Consider the following 18,099-nt stretch of genomic DNA (forward strand, 5'->3'; position numbering starts at 1 on the left):
TTGAGTGATAGTGTCAAATTCATTCAAAAGTCATACCCCTCTACAGGAAAACTTTGTAGCTGAGATATGTTGAAAAAAATCTACGCATCAGGAAAATAGATACAACCATGTGTGTATGTTAAATTATAGTCCAGAGTAAATACAGTATCCCTTAAAGTGTGAACATATTGTAGCCATGAAAGTTAATATTAAAACAAAAATTGTAATGAATGTTTCTATTCTAATTTTGTATGATAAACACACTACTGACTGGAAAATACAGATAATGTACTTGATATGAAAGTGCATCTCATTTCAGCTGCATTGAATTGACATTTCTTAATATCATCTGTGTTTCAGGACAAGTGATAAAAGGAAAAATTTAGCCCAACAGAAGGCTGAGGCTCAAAAAAGACTGTATGGCCAAGGAACAGTGAAAAAACTGTTGCCAGGTTCCTCAGACTGGGAGAAGCAGCGCCACACACTGGAAAGGAGAAAACAAGAACTGGTAGGAAGGGGAAAAAAGGGCTGTTTCTTGCTCATGGCTTATACTCTCTTTTGTTTTAATTGTCTTATTTTCTTGATTTGTAGAAGGAAAGACTTGCACAAGTACGTAAACAGATTTCCAAAGAGGAGCATGAAAATAGACACATGGGGAACTACAGGTGAATGTTTTTGACTGTATTAGTAGGAAGTATTCAGTGTATTCTTTAGGAACAGTGGAAGCAAGTATTTGTGGTAGGTGATAATTTTCTGCCAAAAATGTGTAGGCATTTATAGAAAATATATACATGTACATCAGATATTTTTTTTCAGACAGTTCTTTTCTTGATTCCAATTTTTTGGAATTTATATGACATCAGTCATCCTATTGTTTTTGCAAGACATTTGCTTGAATGACATGATTGTTCACATTCAGTGTACCAAAAATCATGACTGCTGTGATGGACCTGTTCTCTAATCACATGTAATCATTCTTATCTTGGGGGCAGGGAGTGCAATATGATTAATCCCCTGTAAAAGTACCATATTTGAATTGCGTCTCTGAGGCTTCCCAAAAATTTGGAAACTTTATTGGTGCTTCCATAATTTTGAATAGAGTGACACTTGAAATACTTCATTTGTATTTTTTGCACTTTGATTTTGGATCTTGCTAGGCTGAAATGTAAGAACCTTCAGGTTCCTTGGTAAAATATGTTCAAAAGAGAGCTTTGCATTGAGCAGGCATTGACCAGAAAACAAAAGTTTTGTTTTGTGATTGTTTTTTATTATTATTATTTCTTGATATTTGCTTCACTGAGAAGTGAAAGCATGGCATAGGAATATTTGGTGAAAGAGAGCAGAGTATGGCAAGGAAGAGATGATGGGAATATTTGCCCACTCTTTAAAGCATTCATCCAGGATGTGAGAGGTCTGAGTTCACATATTTTATTGTGAGCTGGTCAGAATGCTTTTATTGCTGTTCTTCATTGCTGCCTTTTTTTGAGCAGATGTTCTATAATTCCCAGTAAAATTCTCATTTAAACAGATAGATGTTTCTATGAAATTCTCATTTTTGATGACTTAACATTTTGCTTACAAAGAGTCTTTCTTTGTAACTTTTAATTACGTATTTTCTTGAAGTGTGGAGCTGAACTAGCAAGTAAAAAAAACCTCTAGATCTACAATGAAGTGATAAAGTGGTTATTTTCATGCTGCTATAAGAAAGAGAAGCACCATGATACTTTAACACGTTTTTCTTTTTACTAACTTAAAATTCTAGCTTATTGACTGATCACATTTTAAGTTGCTTATTCAGTTCTTGACTGAAAATGAGCCACAGCTTCTCTTTATTTAGCTTTTGGGTTAATGTAAATCAGTAAAAACACAAAATTTTTTTTTCCTCAGGAAAAAGTGTCAGTTCATGAGGAATGTGCACTTGTAAAAAGGCAGAACAGCTTTGTGTTTTCTTATTACCATGTGTTTGAGAAAAGGCTGAAGGATCCGTAGAACCTGAGAAGGAAAGTAATTTTGGCTAGAGAAGAAGAGGGATTTTGTCTGAACGTTATGCAGTATTTTCTCCATGTGATATTCCTCTATAGAGCAGGACTAGCTCGTGTCGGGCATTGATACAGAATCATGGAAATTCTGGATGCTAGTATTGCTGAATGGATTAATATTGCACTCTGAATAAAAATCCAGAGAAACCTGAATCAAACTCAGCAGGCTTGGATTTATCTGTGGATATCAGCTCAGCGATTGGCTTAGTCCGTGTCTGTCTGCAAGCACAGCAGGCTCCAGTAGGAGTCTTGGGGCAGCTGGAGTAGGAGCCACACTTTCGAGCTCTTGTGAAATCATGAGGAACTGCAAAGGATGTACATGGCTTTGAAATGGCCTTTAGCTGCAGTCTCTTTCTAAATATATTAAGAATATTACCCTTTCTTTAAAGCATTCTTCTGTGGCACTTTTTCTGCAGTAGAATCAACACCATTAAAAGGTCTTGGCTGAAACTAAATTAGAACCTAAATCTCCTTTAGGTGTTTAACGCAAACTGGAACCATCTTCATTTTGTTCTAGAACTGCCCTGAGTCTAATGGTATCAAATCATCCTTTTTTTTTCATTGCAACAAAATCCTCATGATAGATACCTTTTCAAGGAGAAAAAGTCTGAAAAGGAAGAACGAGAAAGAAAAGAACCTTGTAAAAAGTTCAGAAAAGACTCACAAATACATAAAAGTCACATAATGTCATGCACTATATAAATGGTGTCCATGCTTTGCACAGTGCAGACAAAATTAACTTATGGATTACTCCTTACAATACATTAGAAATTAGTCTTCCATCTTCATAATTTCTGGCTATGTTTCAGGCATTCATGACAGATGGATTGAAGTGGTTTTCTTCAAAACCCATTGTTGCTTGATGAACGTGAATAAATCACCAAGTCCTGCTCCTGATATTGTCATAATCTCCTTACCTATGATTTTAGAGAATAATGGCATAGCTGCTCTAATGGAAAATCAGTCACCCTATATATCCATGTACCTGATTTTTTTTCTTTATTGTAGCACCTATTTCTTCCTGTTATTTTTTTTGGAGGATTTAGCATTCAGGTGCAGTACATACTCAATCTTTAATTCATATCCTGCCCATGAGATCAAAGCGATTGTTCAGATTTTCACTGTTTTGTGTCCTTTTATTGCTAATACAAATTATCTTGTGGCTCTGAATTTGACATACAGTGTTTTGTTAATATTTCATGAATCAATCAGTTTCTGAGCACTGGAAAACTGGGTTTTGGTATACCTCTGGAATGACCTACATGGTATTTCTTTTGACTGGCTAATTGCTGGTTTAAGCATGAATGTGTTCACTGAATTAAAATTAGATTTAGAGAGCAATATTCAGAGTGTATGTTATACGATATGATATTATATAATTATTATAGATGGGATGGCTATGTGTTAAAGAAGAGATTGTGTATTAGTGACTTTTGTGTGACGAATAGCTCAACTTCTATCTTCAACTCTTCTTTTTTTCCTATTTCAGGCGAATTTACCCTCCTGATGATAAGACATTACTTGAAAAGTATGAGAGTTTGTTAGCCACTGCTTTCCAGACCTTTCTTGCTGGAAGAGCTGCTTCACTTCAGTGGGAAATGAATAACCCTTTAAAAAGAATGAAGGTACTGAAGTACACCAAGTATTGGTTTTAGGAGTGACTTATCTTTGAATTCATGACCTTGTGGACTAGTTTCACTGTAATCATGTTTGATGGCTAATAAATAGCATTTGATAATGTTCCATGATCTTATTATTATTCTTTGTGCAGCTTATGGCCCAGATCCTTGAATCTGGATGAACTGCAGTGGACCCAGGGTGGAGACAGGCTAGATGGCTTTAAGCTACTTTGCCATATCCCTGATCCTCAGCCTTCCCCCTGGCCAAACCAGAGGTTGGCAGAAACTGCTTTTGAGCTGGTAATTGCCTCCTTCTTCCTCCAGTAATGTTCCCGGCCTATTCATCCACTTGTATGAACTGGACCAAGAGATATCCTAAAACCGGCTCCACTAGTTTAAAGATTTAAGGCATCCAAAAACTCTACCTGATTGATTGTTTAGTCAGAGACAGTAGGAAAACAGCTATATTAATAACCAGCTAACATGATGTAATTGGAAACCTGAGAAATAATTTTGTATCTTTGTAGTTGGCATCATCCAGCAGTTTTACAGGAATCTTTGTTCAATCCTTTCTTCACATTTTTATTTTTAATAAATGTTAAGGCTTGATTTTAACCCTCAATTTGATGTTGCTTGCAAGGAGAGATGCATGCATGAGAAGAAATACTTTTATTTCCTCCTGTGGAGGAATTCATAGTCTTATTTCAGGAATTAGTAATCAGAGTAATTTCAAATTTCTACCACTTTCTGCTTGAATTTTGGAAGGACAGGGTATGTCCTGCTTTGAATTAATAGTAATGAAATTCCCGTTTCTAGGAGGAGGACATTTTGGATCTTCTGGAGCAGTGTGAAATAGATGATGAAAAGCTAATGGGAAAATGCACCAGGCAGCGAGGACCTAAGGTATTTGACTTTTAGATACCAATTTTTTATTTCACTCTGTAGACAGGTATTCTGAGAATTTTAAGTGGGGAATTTAGTTAGCTGATCCTGCTGGAAGTTTTCTTCCTCAGACTGCCATTAACTTTTTTTTTTTTTTTAAGTATGAATAGAAGCATCACTACCATTTGTCCAACTAAATCCCATTAAATTTTTTAGGGGATATGAGATCCTTCTTTCCCTCTCAAAACCATTTTGAAGAATTGCCATGCATGGCAACAACTGCAACAACTGTTATATGAGAGATTGATTGATTTCAGTGTGTAAAAGGGTTTTTATATCAATAGTGGATCTCAACGGAGTGCTTTCATCTTCAATTGATTAGTGCCAAAATTAGGATTTTTGAGATCATGGGATAAAAGGCACTATGGAAGGTCAAAGAATTAATTATAATTTTGATATATCTGTAGCTTACTCCCTTTCTAAGAGGGTTGTACAGTATATCTTGAAACCCGTTTTGTATCCAAAATCTGCTTTTAATGTGAATGTATATTATTTTTAGCTTAATGCTTTCTGTTTGTGTGCATAATTTATGTGAGTCTTTGCCTTAAATAAACTGCATATCTCTAAGCCAGTAAAGATAAATAGTTTGGGCTTGGCGAGAGTAAGTATGTATTTTATATCCTGTAAACATTTTAGGTCAAGTCTGCTTAGGAGAGCCTACATCTATGTTCTGAGCCCTGATGGATTTGTTTATGGATGCATGTAAATTTTTTAACGCATTTTATGTTTCTGATGACGTGGTGTACAAATCTGTGGATTTCTGTACGAAATGAATGCTGACAATTGTTCTGAGCTTGAAGAGATACTTTAGATATGTGCAAGAATCCAAAGAGCTACATCTTATTACAGGCGTGCATTCTGGAAAGAGGATCTACATGCCCAATCTGGTATTAAGATAGCTTTGCAGGGACCTCATTACAAATATGGGGATTTTGTGAGCTTGTGCTTTAACAGTGGTGGATTCATTTAAACAAGAAAAAAAACCCAGTCCACCCTAGCGGTACACGTAGTCCACATTCTTACAGAGATTCTTTTCCTTGAAGTTTTGTTTTCAGTTCTTTAAAATGGGGTCAGTTAATTCAAGTTTAACATCTCAGTCACATTTTTCCCTTTTTCCAGAAGCCTGTCTTTTCTCAGCAACCCTCAGAGAGCATCTATCTCGTTGCCTGTATGCACACTGACTTGATCTATTCTACCTATACACTCCTTGCTCAGAAGGCATTCCCAGGCTGGAGGCTGTAACATTTAATTAAACATTAATAGGGTACTAAACCCAAGTTTAGAAACCTCTCTCAATTAGTTTTAAGAGGAATTTTGATTAATTAATGGATGAGACTATATGCCGTGGTCTTCTTTTATAGCAGGCAAATGGGTTGTGTAGCTTACAGCTTCCTTAATGGTACAATATTGTTTGCACTTACAGCAGAAAGAAAAAATTGCTTATGACCAAAATTTCCTATTTTTTTTCCCCCTAAAATTGATGAAATCAAACCAGAAAACAATGAAACTAGCTTATCCAGGGAGACTATTTCTTTTCCTTGCACTGTGCACACTTCATGCTATGCAGGATTCCTATTCCTGCATCTTTTTTATGGTCCTGATGTATTTCTCAATCATTTAAACCTTGCCTACAGTGAAGCCATGTAACCAGAGATTTTCCTGGTTGCATAATGTCCAGTGTGCTCCCATTGAAATACAGGTGCCCATGCAGGTGGTCCTTGTATCTTTTACCAAAGGAGCATCACCTCTTTCCTGTAAGGATTAAGGTGGATATGACCAATAATATGGATTTAATTAATTAATATCTATATAGAAATCCAGTGAGTGAGGCAGGCAGTAGAACTTACTACTGACTGCCCGTCAGTCTGTCAGGTAGGAGAATAATCCAGCTGTAAACCCCATCTTGTAACCATAAAATCCTACAAATACAGAACTATGGCAGGATCTAAAAGAAAAAAAATTAACCACATGACTGGTACTTTTCATGTCATGTAACCCAACATGAGAGGTTTTTTGAGAAGATCATGAAATCTGTCCCCTCTTAAAATTCAGTGGCTGCTCTGCTGGCAGAAGCTACTCTTAGGAGGTCAGATGCACTGCCTTGGGTTGCACTCTTTCTTGGAAAAAAAAGCCAGTCAGCACTCAGAAAACAACTGGAATAGTTAGGAGAGAGGCATTTTTCTCCTCATCCTCCTCCATACATAGAAACATGTATAAACATACACATTTACACATACATATCTATACATAGGAGAGGTACAGGGCTGTGTGTGTATAAATAAGCTTTGCATGTAACAACTATTCCATATTTGCTAGGAATTTCAGCATGATCAGGAATTCAGTGTAGGAAAAAAAGAAATCAAGAATTGCACAGAATGAAGGCATTTTTTCCTGCACTTAAAATATCACTGAGTTTTGTGTAGATGGAGAAACTCATTCTGGAAATGTCCGGTTTATTTGTAGCCTCTAGAGGGCTCCTGACACCTACACACTGTCAGGGTTACCCGTGTGTGCAGGACTACGGAACTAAAATAACAGATATGGTAGAGAAAATGAGAAATTAATTTTAATTTTAGTTCTTTTGGTATAAGATCAGATGAGTTTAATCACAGAAAAATTCGGTTAGCATGAGGGGAAGTCACAGTGATTAGACTTGCTAAGCAATCAGATAGCTCTTACTTTAAGACGTCAGTTTTACCCAGATCTAGCTATTATTTGTCATTATTGCTTTTTGTAATTTCTTTGATCTTTCTTTTTATTCTTCTTCATTAATTGATATTGTTTACTGTAGGATGTGTGAGGAACATGTGTACAATAAATGGAATAAGATCTACTTAAAGCCCCTGTGGGTTGTGATTGAAAATATTTGTTACACCTTGTGTAACTCCTCAGGAATGTCTGATCAATATGTCTCCATCATACACAGCCTTTCATGATTAGGACAGCTATTTTTAAGAAAGTGATATATGTTGAGGCACCTTACTTTTATCCCTTTGGCAGGCAGATATGTATCAACATATTCTTTGTGTAACAGCAATGATCAGGGCTCTCCTCAATGCAATATTCTCCTCTAACTTCTCCTTACGTGGTCTAACAGCTTGGGATTGCACAAACATACTTCTAGTTAGTGGCAGAAATCCCTTCCCTTCCTTGTCTGGAGCAGAACTTCAGGTAGCATCTATTTAGTTACGAAGTGTGTCTTGTGGCAATAGGAGGTTTTGGGGCTTTTTCCTGTTACCCTCATAATAAATCTAGCTGCATTACGTTATGATAAGACATTAGGAAAATTTAAATTCTTCCTGAGAGTTCTTCTATTTCACTTTGACTTAAAGTATGTTCAGAAATGATAATATTAATTTTTTTTTTAAATCTGAGCTTTAATTGCAATCCATTAGGCAGATGAGGCCATCAGCATAGCTTCTTATAGCTGAGAGTTACTGGAAAGAAAGTGTGTAGGAAAAAAAGGTGACCACATAAGCCTACTTAGGAGAACAGATGTAATGGAAGATACTGCATTTTTTGTGTCTGACTGATGGTAGATGGAAGATGAAAAATTTTCATTTGTAGTTTCTCTTCTTGGATCAGTTTCTCTGTCTCCACCTTTTTGGTTTTTGTCTTGCAGTATCCTTGGTAATAGCACAGGATTAATTAGCTAATGACACTGAATCCCATGTGCATATGAGGCACCAAGAACCCCCAGCACAGCTTGCTGTATTCTTTGGTTTCTGCTCTCTGCAGGATTAATCACTTTCTTTTTAGAAGTAAAACAGCCAAAGTTCCCTGATGTATTTTTCCACTTCATGTTGATCATTGTTAAGCTGTAGCTTCAGTTATTGCAAATATCAGTGAGTAACCTGAACTAATTGTAAATGGTATTCTGTATCAATTGATTTATGATTTCAAGCCATAATTCAGTATTTTGGTAGTGTGATTCATACAAAAAACAACTCCCCCCTGTCCCCCCCCCCTTACTATATAATGCTGCTCTTCATGTGAGAAAGATTATACTTACTGTGGAGTGAATTTAATGAAATATTTAAGCAATTATTCTAAAATTTAGGACAAACTTCCAATATCATTTGGGAGGCTTTGTAGCTGTGCAAATCCTGCCTGAACCTGCCTGAATCAAGGATCTAGTGTGATAGTTGGCTGTTTCTTTGGGATTCAATTCAATTTCTTGGGTGTTTTTGCTTTTTTTTTTCTTTAGCCCTTGTGTTCAATGCCAGAAAGTGCACCTTCCTTAAGGAAACCTAAGAACCACAGCAGTGACAGTAGCTGTGATAGCGGGAGCAGTGTGTCAGATTCGGGAGAAGAAACTGAAAAGGAAGATCACAATGAAAAAAAAGAGAAAAAAGTGTCATATGATCTTGAAGAAAATAAATACAAATCTTTGGAACGATCAGGTAAATGAAATGATCACTTTTCCAAGTCTGGCACTGACGATGAATCATATGAAATTCTTCAGTCTTTCAGAATTTATCAACCTTTGTATCACAGGGTTAAGCACTGGTTTACTTGTTTCAGTTTCTTTAAAATGTTTTCTAAATTAATAGATACAATGTTATTTTTTGTTTCAGTGGTGTATTGTCTCAAAGAATTTGATAATGTAATTGCACATGTGTAGCGCTACTTCTAAAATGTTATTTTTCATAGCAGCATTTACTTAGCTGAAAACGGAATTGTAGTCAGGAAACCACACACAGAAGCCACATACTTTTTGACCTAAAGAGCACATGCCCTTTCATAAATCTCATGCGTGTTATAGTGGATTGGAGTCTGTGTGATTAAAGGCGAATATGAGGAAGAAATAGATGTTCCTATAAGTATGTAAATTCTGTATTCTTAGGGGATCTGACATGACTGACCTCTACATATATAGTGCATATGTGCACACATTGATCATGTGTGTTGTTAGTTACAAAGACTAAAAAATGGGTGTTAAGAGAATAGTAAGTAATAACATCATTCGTTTAATTTGTCTGCAGGTAGAATGAACTGCAAACCTTCAAATAAAAATGTAAAGTCTCCATCATATTCGTCCCCCACATCATCCACAGGTCCAATAAGGCGTTCTGTGAGCTGCCCTCGTTCCATATCAATACTCACTATGCAGTCCCAGGGAGCTGAGCAGCGCCCTGTTTCAGCCAAAGCATCTCTCCAAATGCAGCGAACATCCTCAGTGAACAGGTCTCACTCTTTAAGTCGTAGCCCATCTTCAGCCAGAGTCTCTCAGACACCCACCTTGGGAACTATGAACTCTTCAGGGGTGAGTTAACACAGCAGTTGCACGCAAAATGTGTTCCATTTTTCTCTAAAACTCAATAAATACATTAGTAATTTTTGCAACATCGGAAAACTTGAGGTACTGTAGTCAAGATTATTTTGACAGACACTTGAGCGTATAATATCTCTAGACCTGTATGTGACATGGGGTGAGTGCCAGCTGTCATGTTTCAGTGTTCCTGGTGCAGCAGTACAGATGTTACATTTTGTGGAAATGGAAATCTTAAGAGTTTTTGTGAAGGGGAAACCTTCACTCCTAAATAGGCTTTTGAAGATACAAAGGGTCACTACCTCTCTTAAAAATTTCCTGTGGTTTATTTGGGGGCTGCTGGTTCTGAAATAAGGCTGTTGTACCTACCTTCAAAATCTTTACAGTGACAAAAATACATCCAGATTTCAAACCCAATGTATAATCCAAGGGTAAATGCGTTGTGCCAGAATAAAACATTAGTAAGTCTTTGTATGGCTGTCCATTGTAGAAGAAGGTGAGATTAATTTTCAACCTATATTGCACTATTTTGCGTGTGCTATATCGCTTCAGTAGAGCTCTACTTCCAAAGTGAACAGCTGAAAATTTATACAGTGCTTGTGGTCTTCAGAGTTTGCCACTGCAGTAACTGACTCAGAAGCCATTTTCTTTTTTTTTTAAATGAAGATAAAGTGTCTTTCATTTGAACTCTCTCCTTGAGACAGGCAAGCAACTAGCCCAAGTAATTACTAGACCAGATTAAACCCTTTTAATTGTTTAGAATTTGTGTGATTAGTTGTACTTTCACAATGTACTTCTGAACCATGTACATTTTTTCATTTTGTTAGCAGATTGTCTTCCTCTTTCGTATCTCCTTCATAGTCCAGGCATTTCTTCTTTTGTGTTTCTATGATGGACCCCATATGTACTTATCCCTAGGCAGCGTTTGCAGGGATCAATCCCCAGCCTCATTCAGGATTGCACTGCGTGCTGGTGCCAGAGTTTTTCCATTCATGCTTTGATGCCTGACCTATATATTTCATCACCCAAATAATTTGTGTGGAGATGGGGCAAAACAAATTGTACTTTTAACCCATATTTGCATCCTCTCTGTATTGTGGTGAGCTTTGGTTGTGAGAAATCCTTTTGTAATGCTAATTAACTTGCTTCATAGTATTTACTATCTCTAATCATCATTTTTATCCGGTAGAACGCTCATTGTCTGTTTTGCCTGTGAGGCTTTGTCTAAATGATGAAAAAGGATCCTTTTAAAATTGTGTGCTGACATCTTGTGAAATACTCCTTAACATGGTTTTCCATCTTTAAAGTCAGCTAATAGAATTGGAAAGACATTAAGATTGTGTCTTCACAACAACGTGTTAAAGGTATTTTTTATCGCATTAGCTATCTCAAGTTTAAAAAGTACCCTTTTATCATCACGATGTACTATGAGAGTTTAATGAGACAATGCTAGTATAGATTTTTCTATTCACATTAACTTTATATCAAATACAAATTACTGAAAGATTAAAAGCAGTCTCTTACCATCTGACGTTAAAAATGGGCTACTGGCTTAAATTAACATTAGTAAGAAAGCATACTCTCTTTTTCATTGAGAAAGCTCCACCACAGAAATGATCTTGATGTGCAGAACAATTGCATTGGGTGATAGAGCTTAGGTCATGCTTCCTAAAAATGATGTGAATAAAATTACTTACAGAATGGATAAGAACTACTCATAATTTAGCACTGTATTCTGAATGGAACTCTGTTCATAATTATTTTTGCAACTAAGAATAATGTAATATATATTACTGCTAGAATAACATTAAAATTGATAAACTGTGACTTACTAAGAAGAAATCATTTGTGCATGATAAAGTGTTAGTTTAGCTATCCTTTGGGCAAGAAAAGAGCAGTACACTGCCATTTTTGGAGTCTGCTGAGATCCAAATGTTTTAAAGCTAGGGAAACAAAATTTAAATCACTTACAGTTGGGAATTACAGACATACTCTTACAGGAATTATAAACAAAAGTGGGTTTGAAAATATTTGCTATCTTATTATTTCAGCCACATTAACATGTATCAAATAGCAAAGTATTTTTTTGTGCTTGAAAATATTTATCACTCAAATAAAAATATCCTTAAGTATTGTAGTTGTTACAAGATACAAAGGTTGGAAGTGCCTAAAAATTTTGGATTTCACTCTTGAAAAACATTAAAATTAAGCTGACTTGGTCTTGCAAATGTGAAAATACAAAAGTATGTGAAAGTAAAGAAAGAGGATCAGAAATACTTCTGACTAGTGTGTCATGTTTTAAGGAAGACCCCCTAAACCCTCCAGGGATGCTCTTCTGCAGGCACTGTAGGGGTTCAGATTAGTGTTGGTGTAAAAAGCACTGATATTTTAAACAAAACTCTGGACAACTGAAGACACTGTCAGACCCCTTAATGACTAAAGTAGAAAGAAAGTGTCCTTTTTAATGCTTCCTGAAATCTTGGCCCTGTGATATGTTGCCAGTTTATGTTAAATTGTTGAAGTGAGGAACTGAAAGGATGCTTTTTTATGACTAATAATATTTTTCATTATGTTGAGTATAAAGTCAAAGTCTGAGATCTCAGTTTCAAATTTATTCTTTAAATTGTGGGCACCATAAATATGGAATATGTGTTTGTTTATTCTATTTCAAACAAACTCACATTTAAACTGTTTTTCTTGGATTTCTTGGCAACACTAAATAATGGTGATGCATTAACGTAAGTGATATATATTAGTTCTGTATTAGATAATATGTCTGTGCACTTTAATAATATATTTTATGTCACTCTACTTAGAATTTTTTTTGTCAAGCAAACATCTTTGTAAAGTGATTTAATGGCACACTTGAAATGTTTTCCTCTGCTTCGTGTTGGCTTTTAGAGTGAGTCTTTGCTGCAACAGAAAACAAAAGAGCAAGAAATTGCTTTGACAAAAGAGACTCTTCTCCTTATCAATGACTTGAGAATCAAGTTCCCAGGAAAAACAAATGAAGAATCTGAATTAATTATAGAAGATGTAAGTATCTATAAATAAGAAAGAAGAACAGTCTAGACACTGTTTAGGCTACTGAAATGAAGGAAAGTAAAAAGCTTGATCTATGATTCATTAGCTCCTGTGGCTCTAAAACTTCCAGAACTCAGGATAACTCAAAAGATTTTGAAAGCTTGGAGCTTTGCATACTTTCTGACCTTAAAAGAGCAGCACTGAAAACATTCCTATGTCCTTATAAAATATATGAGAAATACGCAGGAGGGTTAGGAAAATTCAGTTTTTCATTGTAGAGGAAGTTCAAACTTTTAAGTAAGCTGAGAAGAATGTTACAATTCATATTTCATCTGATATTGTTAAAACAGATCGTGACCTGTTTAACTTGCTCACAAGCAGGCATACTACAGAACTCAGAATGGTATGCTGCAGGCAGAATGGAGCTTTGAGGGTCATAAAGAACACCAGTCACATGCTTTTTGGCTCCTGTAGTCTACCAAGTTAGCCTTTCTCACATCCAGCATTGTCCTGAGCCTTGTAGTTTGGTATTAAAGACATGTGAAACAATGCCCAACTAAAGGTCAATTAAACCCCAATACTTAATATATGTAAGAAGAAATTACGTGGTATCTGAATACCTTGTAAGTATTTAATGCAAAGAAGCTAACAGGATGGAAAAGAAGAAAATGAAGACAGAAGTTCTCTTACCAGTTTAGAAGAAAAATGAAAGGATTCAAATTAACACCCGTGTTCTGATGTAGTGAGCACAGTCCATGGTGTGTTAAAATTTATCTGATTTATTATCTGGCCAGAAATGTCCTGAGCTCTGTGAGCTTTCAGAATGTTGATTATGTCTCTAGTAATCTCTGCAGTTACACTGGAGTGGAAAGGAGTTCTTCTGTAATGATGGTTGATTTGGGTGATGCTGGAAGGTAGCATTCACAGCCAGCAGATTGGACATCTCAGAAGCAGCACTAAAATGCTTCATTGAATGTTGTCTCTGATGCCCGTGAGCAGTTCTGTGCGAGGGGCTGCGAGTGCTCCATCTGGCGGTGCTTCCTCACACGGCGCCAGCCTGGTGGGACACGCACCTTCCTATGGCAGAACTCTTAAAATTCGTCTGGCCACAGCCAGTTCCTGATGGGAAATAATTCATACGGAGGAAAATGAGTCCTGGTATATTGGTTGCTGGTGAGCCAGAACTTGTTGAAGGTCTGGAGTAGAATAGAATGATAAAATAACAAAATGAGAATAAAAATGTATGTTCACAGCTTGAGCTATTTTGGTAGCACTTAGATTTTGTGAAAGGAGAGTGTTGCAGTTCATATATGATTATTTATAGAAAGGATGGTTTCCAGGTATGTCTAATGTCCCTTATGCAGCAAAACCCCTCACTATTTAAATAGATCAGCAGTTATGCATTATTGAACTTGCTACTCTCAAGAAATCAGAGCTGAGTCAGTCAAGACAACTCTCTAACTGCTTTGTAGTGTATGATTGTCAGAATCAGGTAGAAAAGAGGGTAGGATTGAACTGAAGCATCACATAGATCTTTGCAAATGTTGCCCCACATACATTTGCAAATATTTAGCTATTTCTTTTAGAGAAAACTTCTCACGGCGGTCTTTAAGATGCTCACGTCTTTAAGCATTAGGAGTGCTCATGAATGAAAGACCAGCTTTCAGTTGTTTTCATGTGTATTTTTTATCTTGTGTTTTACAATGACTACAGATTATGGATAATTGGAAGTATCATAAAACAAAAGTGTCATCCTATTGGTTGGTAAAGCTGGATTCAGCAAAGCAACGAAAAGTAAGTGACATATTTCATTTTTGTAAGGTCATCGAAAGCAGATGCATAGCAGTGTTTCTGCTGGTGTTTAGCAGTAGCTCGAAGTGACTTGAGATGCCAAAATACTGGTTATTGATACTAACATAGATATGCATTAATTCTATTGTAGGAAATTATGTTGCTCTATGTTTGGAGAAGCATGATTGTTCTGGATTGTAATTTAAAAGTCAATTTCTCAAAAAATTAGTCTGCTGAAAGAAAAGCAAACAAATAAATGACTAGTGTTTAAATACCTAAGTTTTCGCAAACATTCTGTGAAGTGTATTCACTCAGCAGATTTGATTGGTAAGGGCTACACCAGTCAGCAGTTTCAGACCAGGCATATTAAAACTCCATTAGAAGTAGTGATACTGCACTTGGATGTTTGAGTATTTAACCCACAGTATTAGAACAGATCATGTTGAATAAAAAATGGGCCTACCAAGCAAAGAATTTTCTCCTCGAAGCATTATTTCAGAAAGCCTCCAATACAGGGTGGTTCTGCCCTTTATTTGACTGGCAGTCATGTTAAACCAAGGGCACATGTACAAAGTCAGGATGATAAGGATTGATGTGCCAGGTTGTTACTTGCAAAAACTGCACAATCAAAAGTGTGGACTTTTTGCTCTTCTTGTGAGGACATCTTTTAGGACTTTAAGAGACTTATAATTCCTGAAGCACTGGTGAGCCCTTCATCTTTGCTTGCACTGGAAATGATTTGCCTTTTTTTTAAACTGCTTTTAACCTCAATCCCTTCAAGCAATCAGATAGTTATTCTTAGAAGGGTAGTTTATAAAAACGGATTAACTTTGACAATGACATTGCAGCTGAAGACTGCCAAATGTCTTTTGTTGATTTGAAAGAAGTATGTTTTATATTCCAATGAGGTGGGTGAAGGAGAAGTGAGCAAGGTGGAGAATATTTATGCAAGTAAGGAATCTGTCTCAAAGGTACCTTTCGCAACTTTGTGAAATACAAAACAGAGTCTCAGTCCCCTTCACTCACTTACTGGGAAATTCTAACAGACAAGAAGAAAATACCTGGGCAATGTACTAGATTTCACTGTGTTCATCCCTGACAGCTGTATTTGCTTAACAATTATTCAACATGATGTAGAAAAATTAAACTTAGACTCAGATTCTTAGTGTGTAATATTCTGTCATTACAGCATGAGTACAGGAGGCATTCAGAAGCAAGCTGAGAGTAAAGCAATTAAATAAATTCATGTTAAAAAGAAATTTAACCTCGAAGACTTTCAAGAAAAAGAGGTTTTTGTATGGGAGGAGTTAGGACTCCTTCATGTTGCATCACTTTACATAATTTCTTTAAAAGTGTTTTGATGGTTACCAGAGTGTTTTGAATATGCCCTTTCATAACATCTTGTTCTGTTACACTTAGATAATTTGTTTTGTTAAAGTAAATGATGTAAATTAAACAGAAAGATGAAGGCAAGCTAGGGAAATTAACTTAGAAAAATGAAGATTTAGGTTTCATGAAGTTCCAGCACTTGTGCAATGCCTTGTCTTTTTTCTTAAATGGATGATTTTTTTTTGCCATGTTTGCAAATTAAGGACAATTAACTGGCACATTTCCTGCTCTGGCATATTGGCAATATCATCACAGTAAAAACAGCAGGAAAGAAGTTTTTTCCAGAGTACCTGGCAGCCTGTGGCTTGCTCTAAAATGTTTAGTTCTTAGTTTTCTTCAACTCCAGGTACTACAGTAAAAGAAAAAGCTCTACACTGGCATTGTTGTTCTTAGCTTATGTCTTTCAGACGAGTGAGTCTATACAGGGTGGAATTGTTCTTTTTCACACCGGGAGAGACTATTAGTCAGTGTAACATTGCAGAGAAATGTGTGGCTGATCCTTACGTGATTGAGGGACTGAGGTGGTTCAGATGGATGTGTATGACCACAGATACTAGCCATGTGTGTGGGAAAGCCTTGGACAGCGAGACATTTGAAAAAGTGCTTGCAAAGCATGAAGACAAAAGGGTAATGCTGCTAAGGAAGTGTCTGAAAGTCTGGGCCTGTTCTACAGGCATGGGGCAGTCCAAAACCTGGGTTTAGCTCCTGCTGTCACTAAAAGAGATCAGCACCCTTAGGTTTTAATATCTTACTCTTTCTATCTCACTCTTTGGGAGGAGGAGGCCATGGGTGTGGGTTTTAGTGTGTTAGACACCTGCATTCATAAAGATTCCCAACAGAGAGGACAGTATTGTATTTACTTTGGGTTATTATGTGCAGGGAATTAGTGCAAAACCTGTGCATGCAGACTAATCCCAGGTCTTCGAAAAGATGGAAATAATGTGGAAATAACATATTAAATAACATTTTAAATAATATGGAAAAATGTATTTCATTAAGGCTCTCATTATTAGATATCTATAGATTTTCTGCCCATTAGGCATACTACACAGCTTCCTTGTGCTATTGCAAGCATTTTGTTTATTTAAGCATTATTTCCTTCACTGCCAGACTATTTATAAACATCAGTTTGTTATGCAGCACCTAAAAATTGCAATTCCACACCGTGCTTCCATACTTTACTGTTCTACTAAATGTCTTCCACCTTTTGAGAGCCAGGATTCACCATGTGAATCAGTTTGTCATACATACCTGAAAGTTTCCAGGGGAAGAATTGTACCTTCTAATTTAGAAAATCTTACACCAAATCAGCAAGTACCTTCATCTGTTTACCACCCACTTGAGTCTGATTGGTTTTTGGAAGATGCTGTTATGCAGAAGAGGCAGAGAGGGTGTTTCCTTCAAAGGAAATTTAATTGATTTAACTGACTTCTTTGTTAATAGATTACATACACCGTAGGTTTTTTTGTAGGACAGATTTTACAGATTTTCTATTTAGAGGGCCAATATGGGGCCTAAATACTACTTTGGTCGCAAAACTATTCCCAGACTTATTGGTAGTATCTAAATAGACAGAATCCAAGACACTCTGGAGCCTGATTCTCTCCAGTGATTATGAAGGGAACAGAGAGGACTGACTTAAGAGAATGCCCAGATATTTAAAAGCAGGCATGATGAGTCCCACCTTCCTTCCATGCCCCAGTTCAGTGGGATGTGCACAGGTGTATCCATGAGGACTAATGAGTTGGATGTGCAGCTGTCTAGCACTATATTGAATGCAGCTCAGCCTTTATGCTCTTGCATTTAAATGTAGTCTGTATGTAATAAATCCGTGGTGTGTCTGTAAATGTTCTTATTTTAGACGTCTTGCTGATAATTTTCTTACCTACTGATTTCACTACACTGTCTCCTGCCAGGTACACTAATATGGTTTGACCCTGGGTAATGCTGAGCTTCAACAGACATCAAACCAAGGCAGTTTGTAGTTTTTCAGGACATTTTAGTTCTTTATAAAATAGATGGTATTTTACAAGGGAGTGGGAAA

The 18,099-nt window shown here is 36.5% G+C and overlaps 1 protein-coding gene across 9 annotated transcripts in view; it reads left to right on the forward strand.

Annotated features, from left to right (window-relative positions):
- The window catches only part of TTLL7 (tubulin tyrosine ligase like 7), a 65,150-nt gene that overhangs the window by 37,097 nt on the left and 9,954 nt on the right, over nucleotides 1-18,099 (forward strand). For 8 of the 9 annotated variants that reach the window (XR_007205566.1, XM_048313668.1, XM_048313664.1 and 5 more), the window contains 9 exons: nucleotides 340-487; nucleotides 571-644; nucleotides 3,508-3,643; nucleotides 4,454-4,540; nucleotides 8,787-8,982; nucleotides 9,565-9,845; nucleotides 11,159-11,215; nucleotides 12,753-12,887; nucleotides 14,589-14,669. Coding sequence is in view for 8 of the 9 variants with exons in the window: in XM_048313668.1 (XP_048169625.1) it covers nucleotides 340-487; nucleotides 571-644; nucleotides 3,508-3,643; nucleotides 4,454-4,540; nucleotides 8,787-8,982; nucleotides 9,565-9,845; nucleotides 11,159-11,215; nucleotides 12,753-12,887; nucleotides 14,589-14,669 (1,195 nt within the window). In the remaining variant the exon portion in view is untranslated. The remainder of the gene's footprint in view (nucleotides 1-339; nucleotides 488-570; nucleotides 645-3,507; nucleotides 3,644-4,453; nucleotides 4,541-8,786; nucleotides 8,983-9,564; nucleotides 9,846-11,158; nucleotides 11,216-12,752; nucleotides 12,888-14,588; nucleotides 14,670-18,099) is intronic. The other variant, XM_048313669.1, reaches the window with a different exon arrangement.

The sequence above is a fragment of the Corvus hawaiiensis genome, chromosome 9 (genome assembly GCF_020740725.1).
Source record: "Corvus hawaiiensis isolate bCorHaw1 chromosome 9, bCorHaw1.pri.cur, whole genome shotgun sequence".
Lineage (NCBI taxonomy): Eukaryota > Metazoa > Chordata > Aves > Passeriformes > Corvidae > Corvus > Corvus hawaiiensis.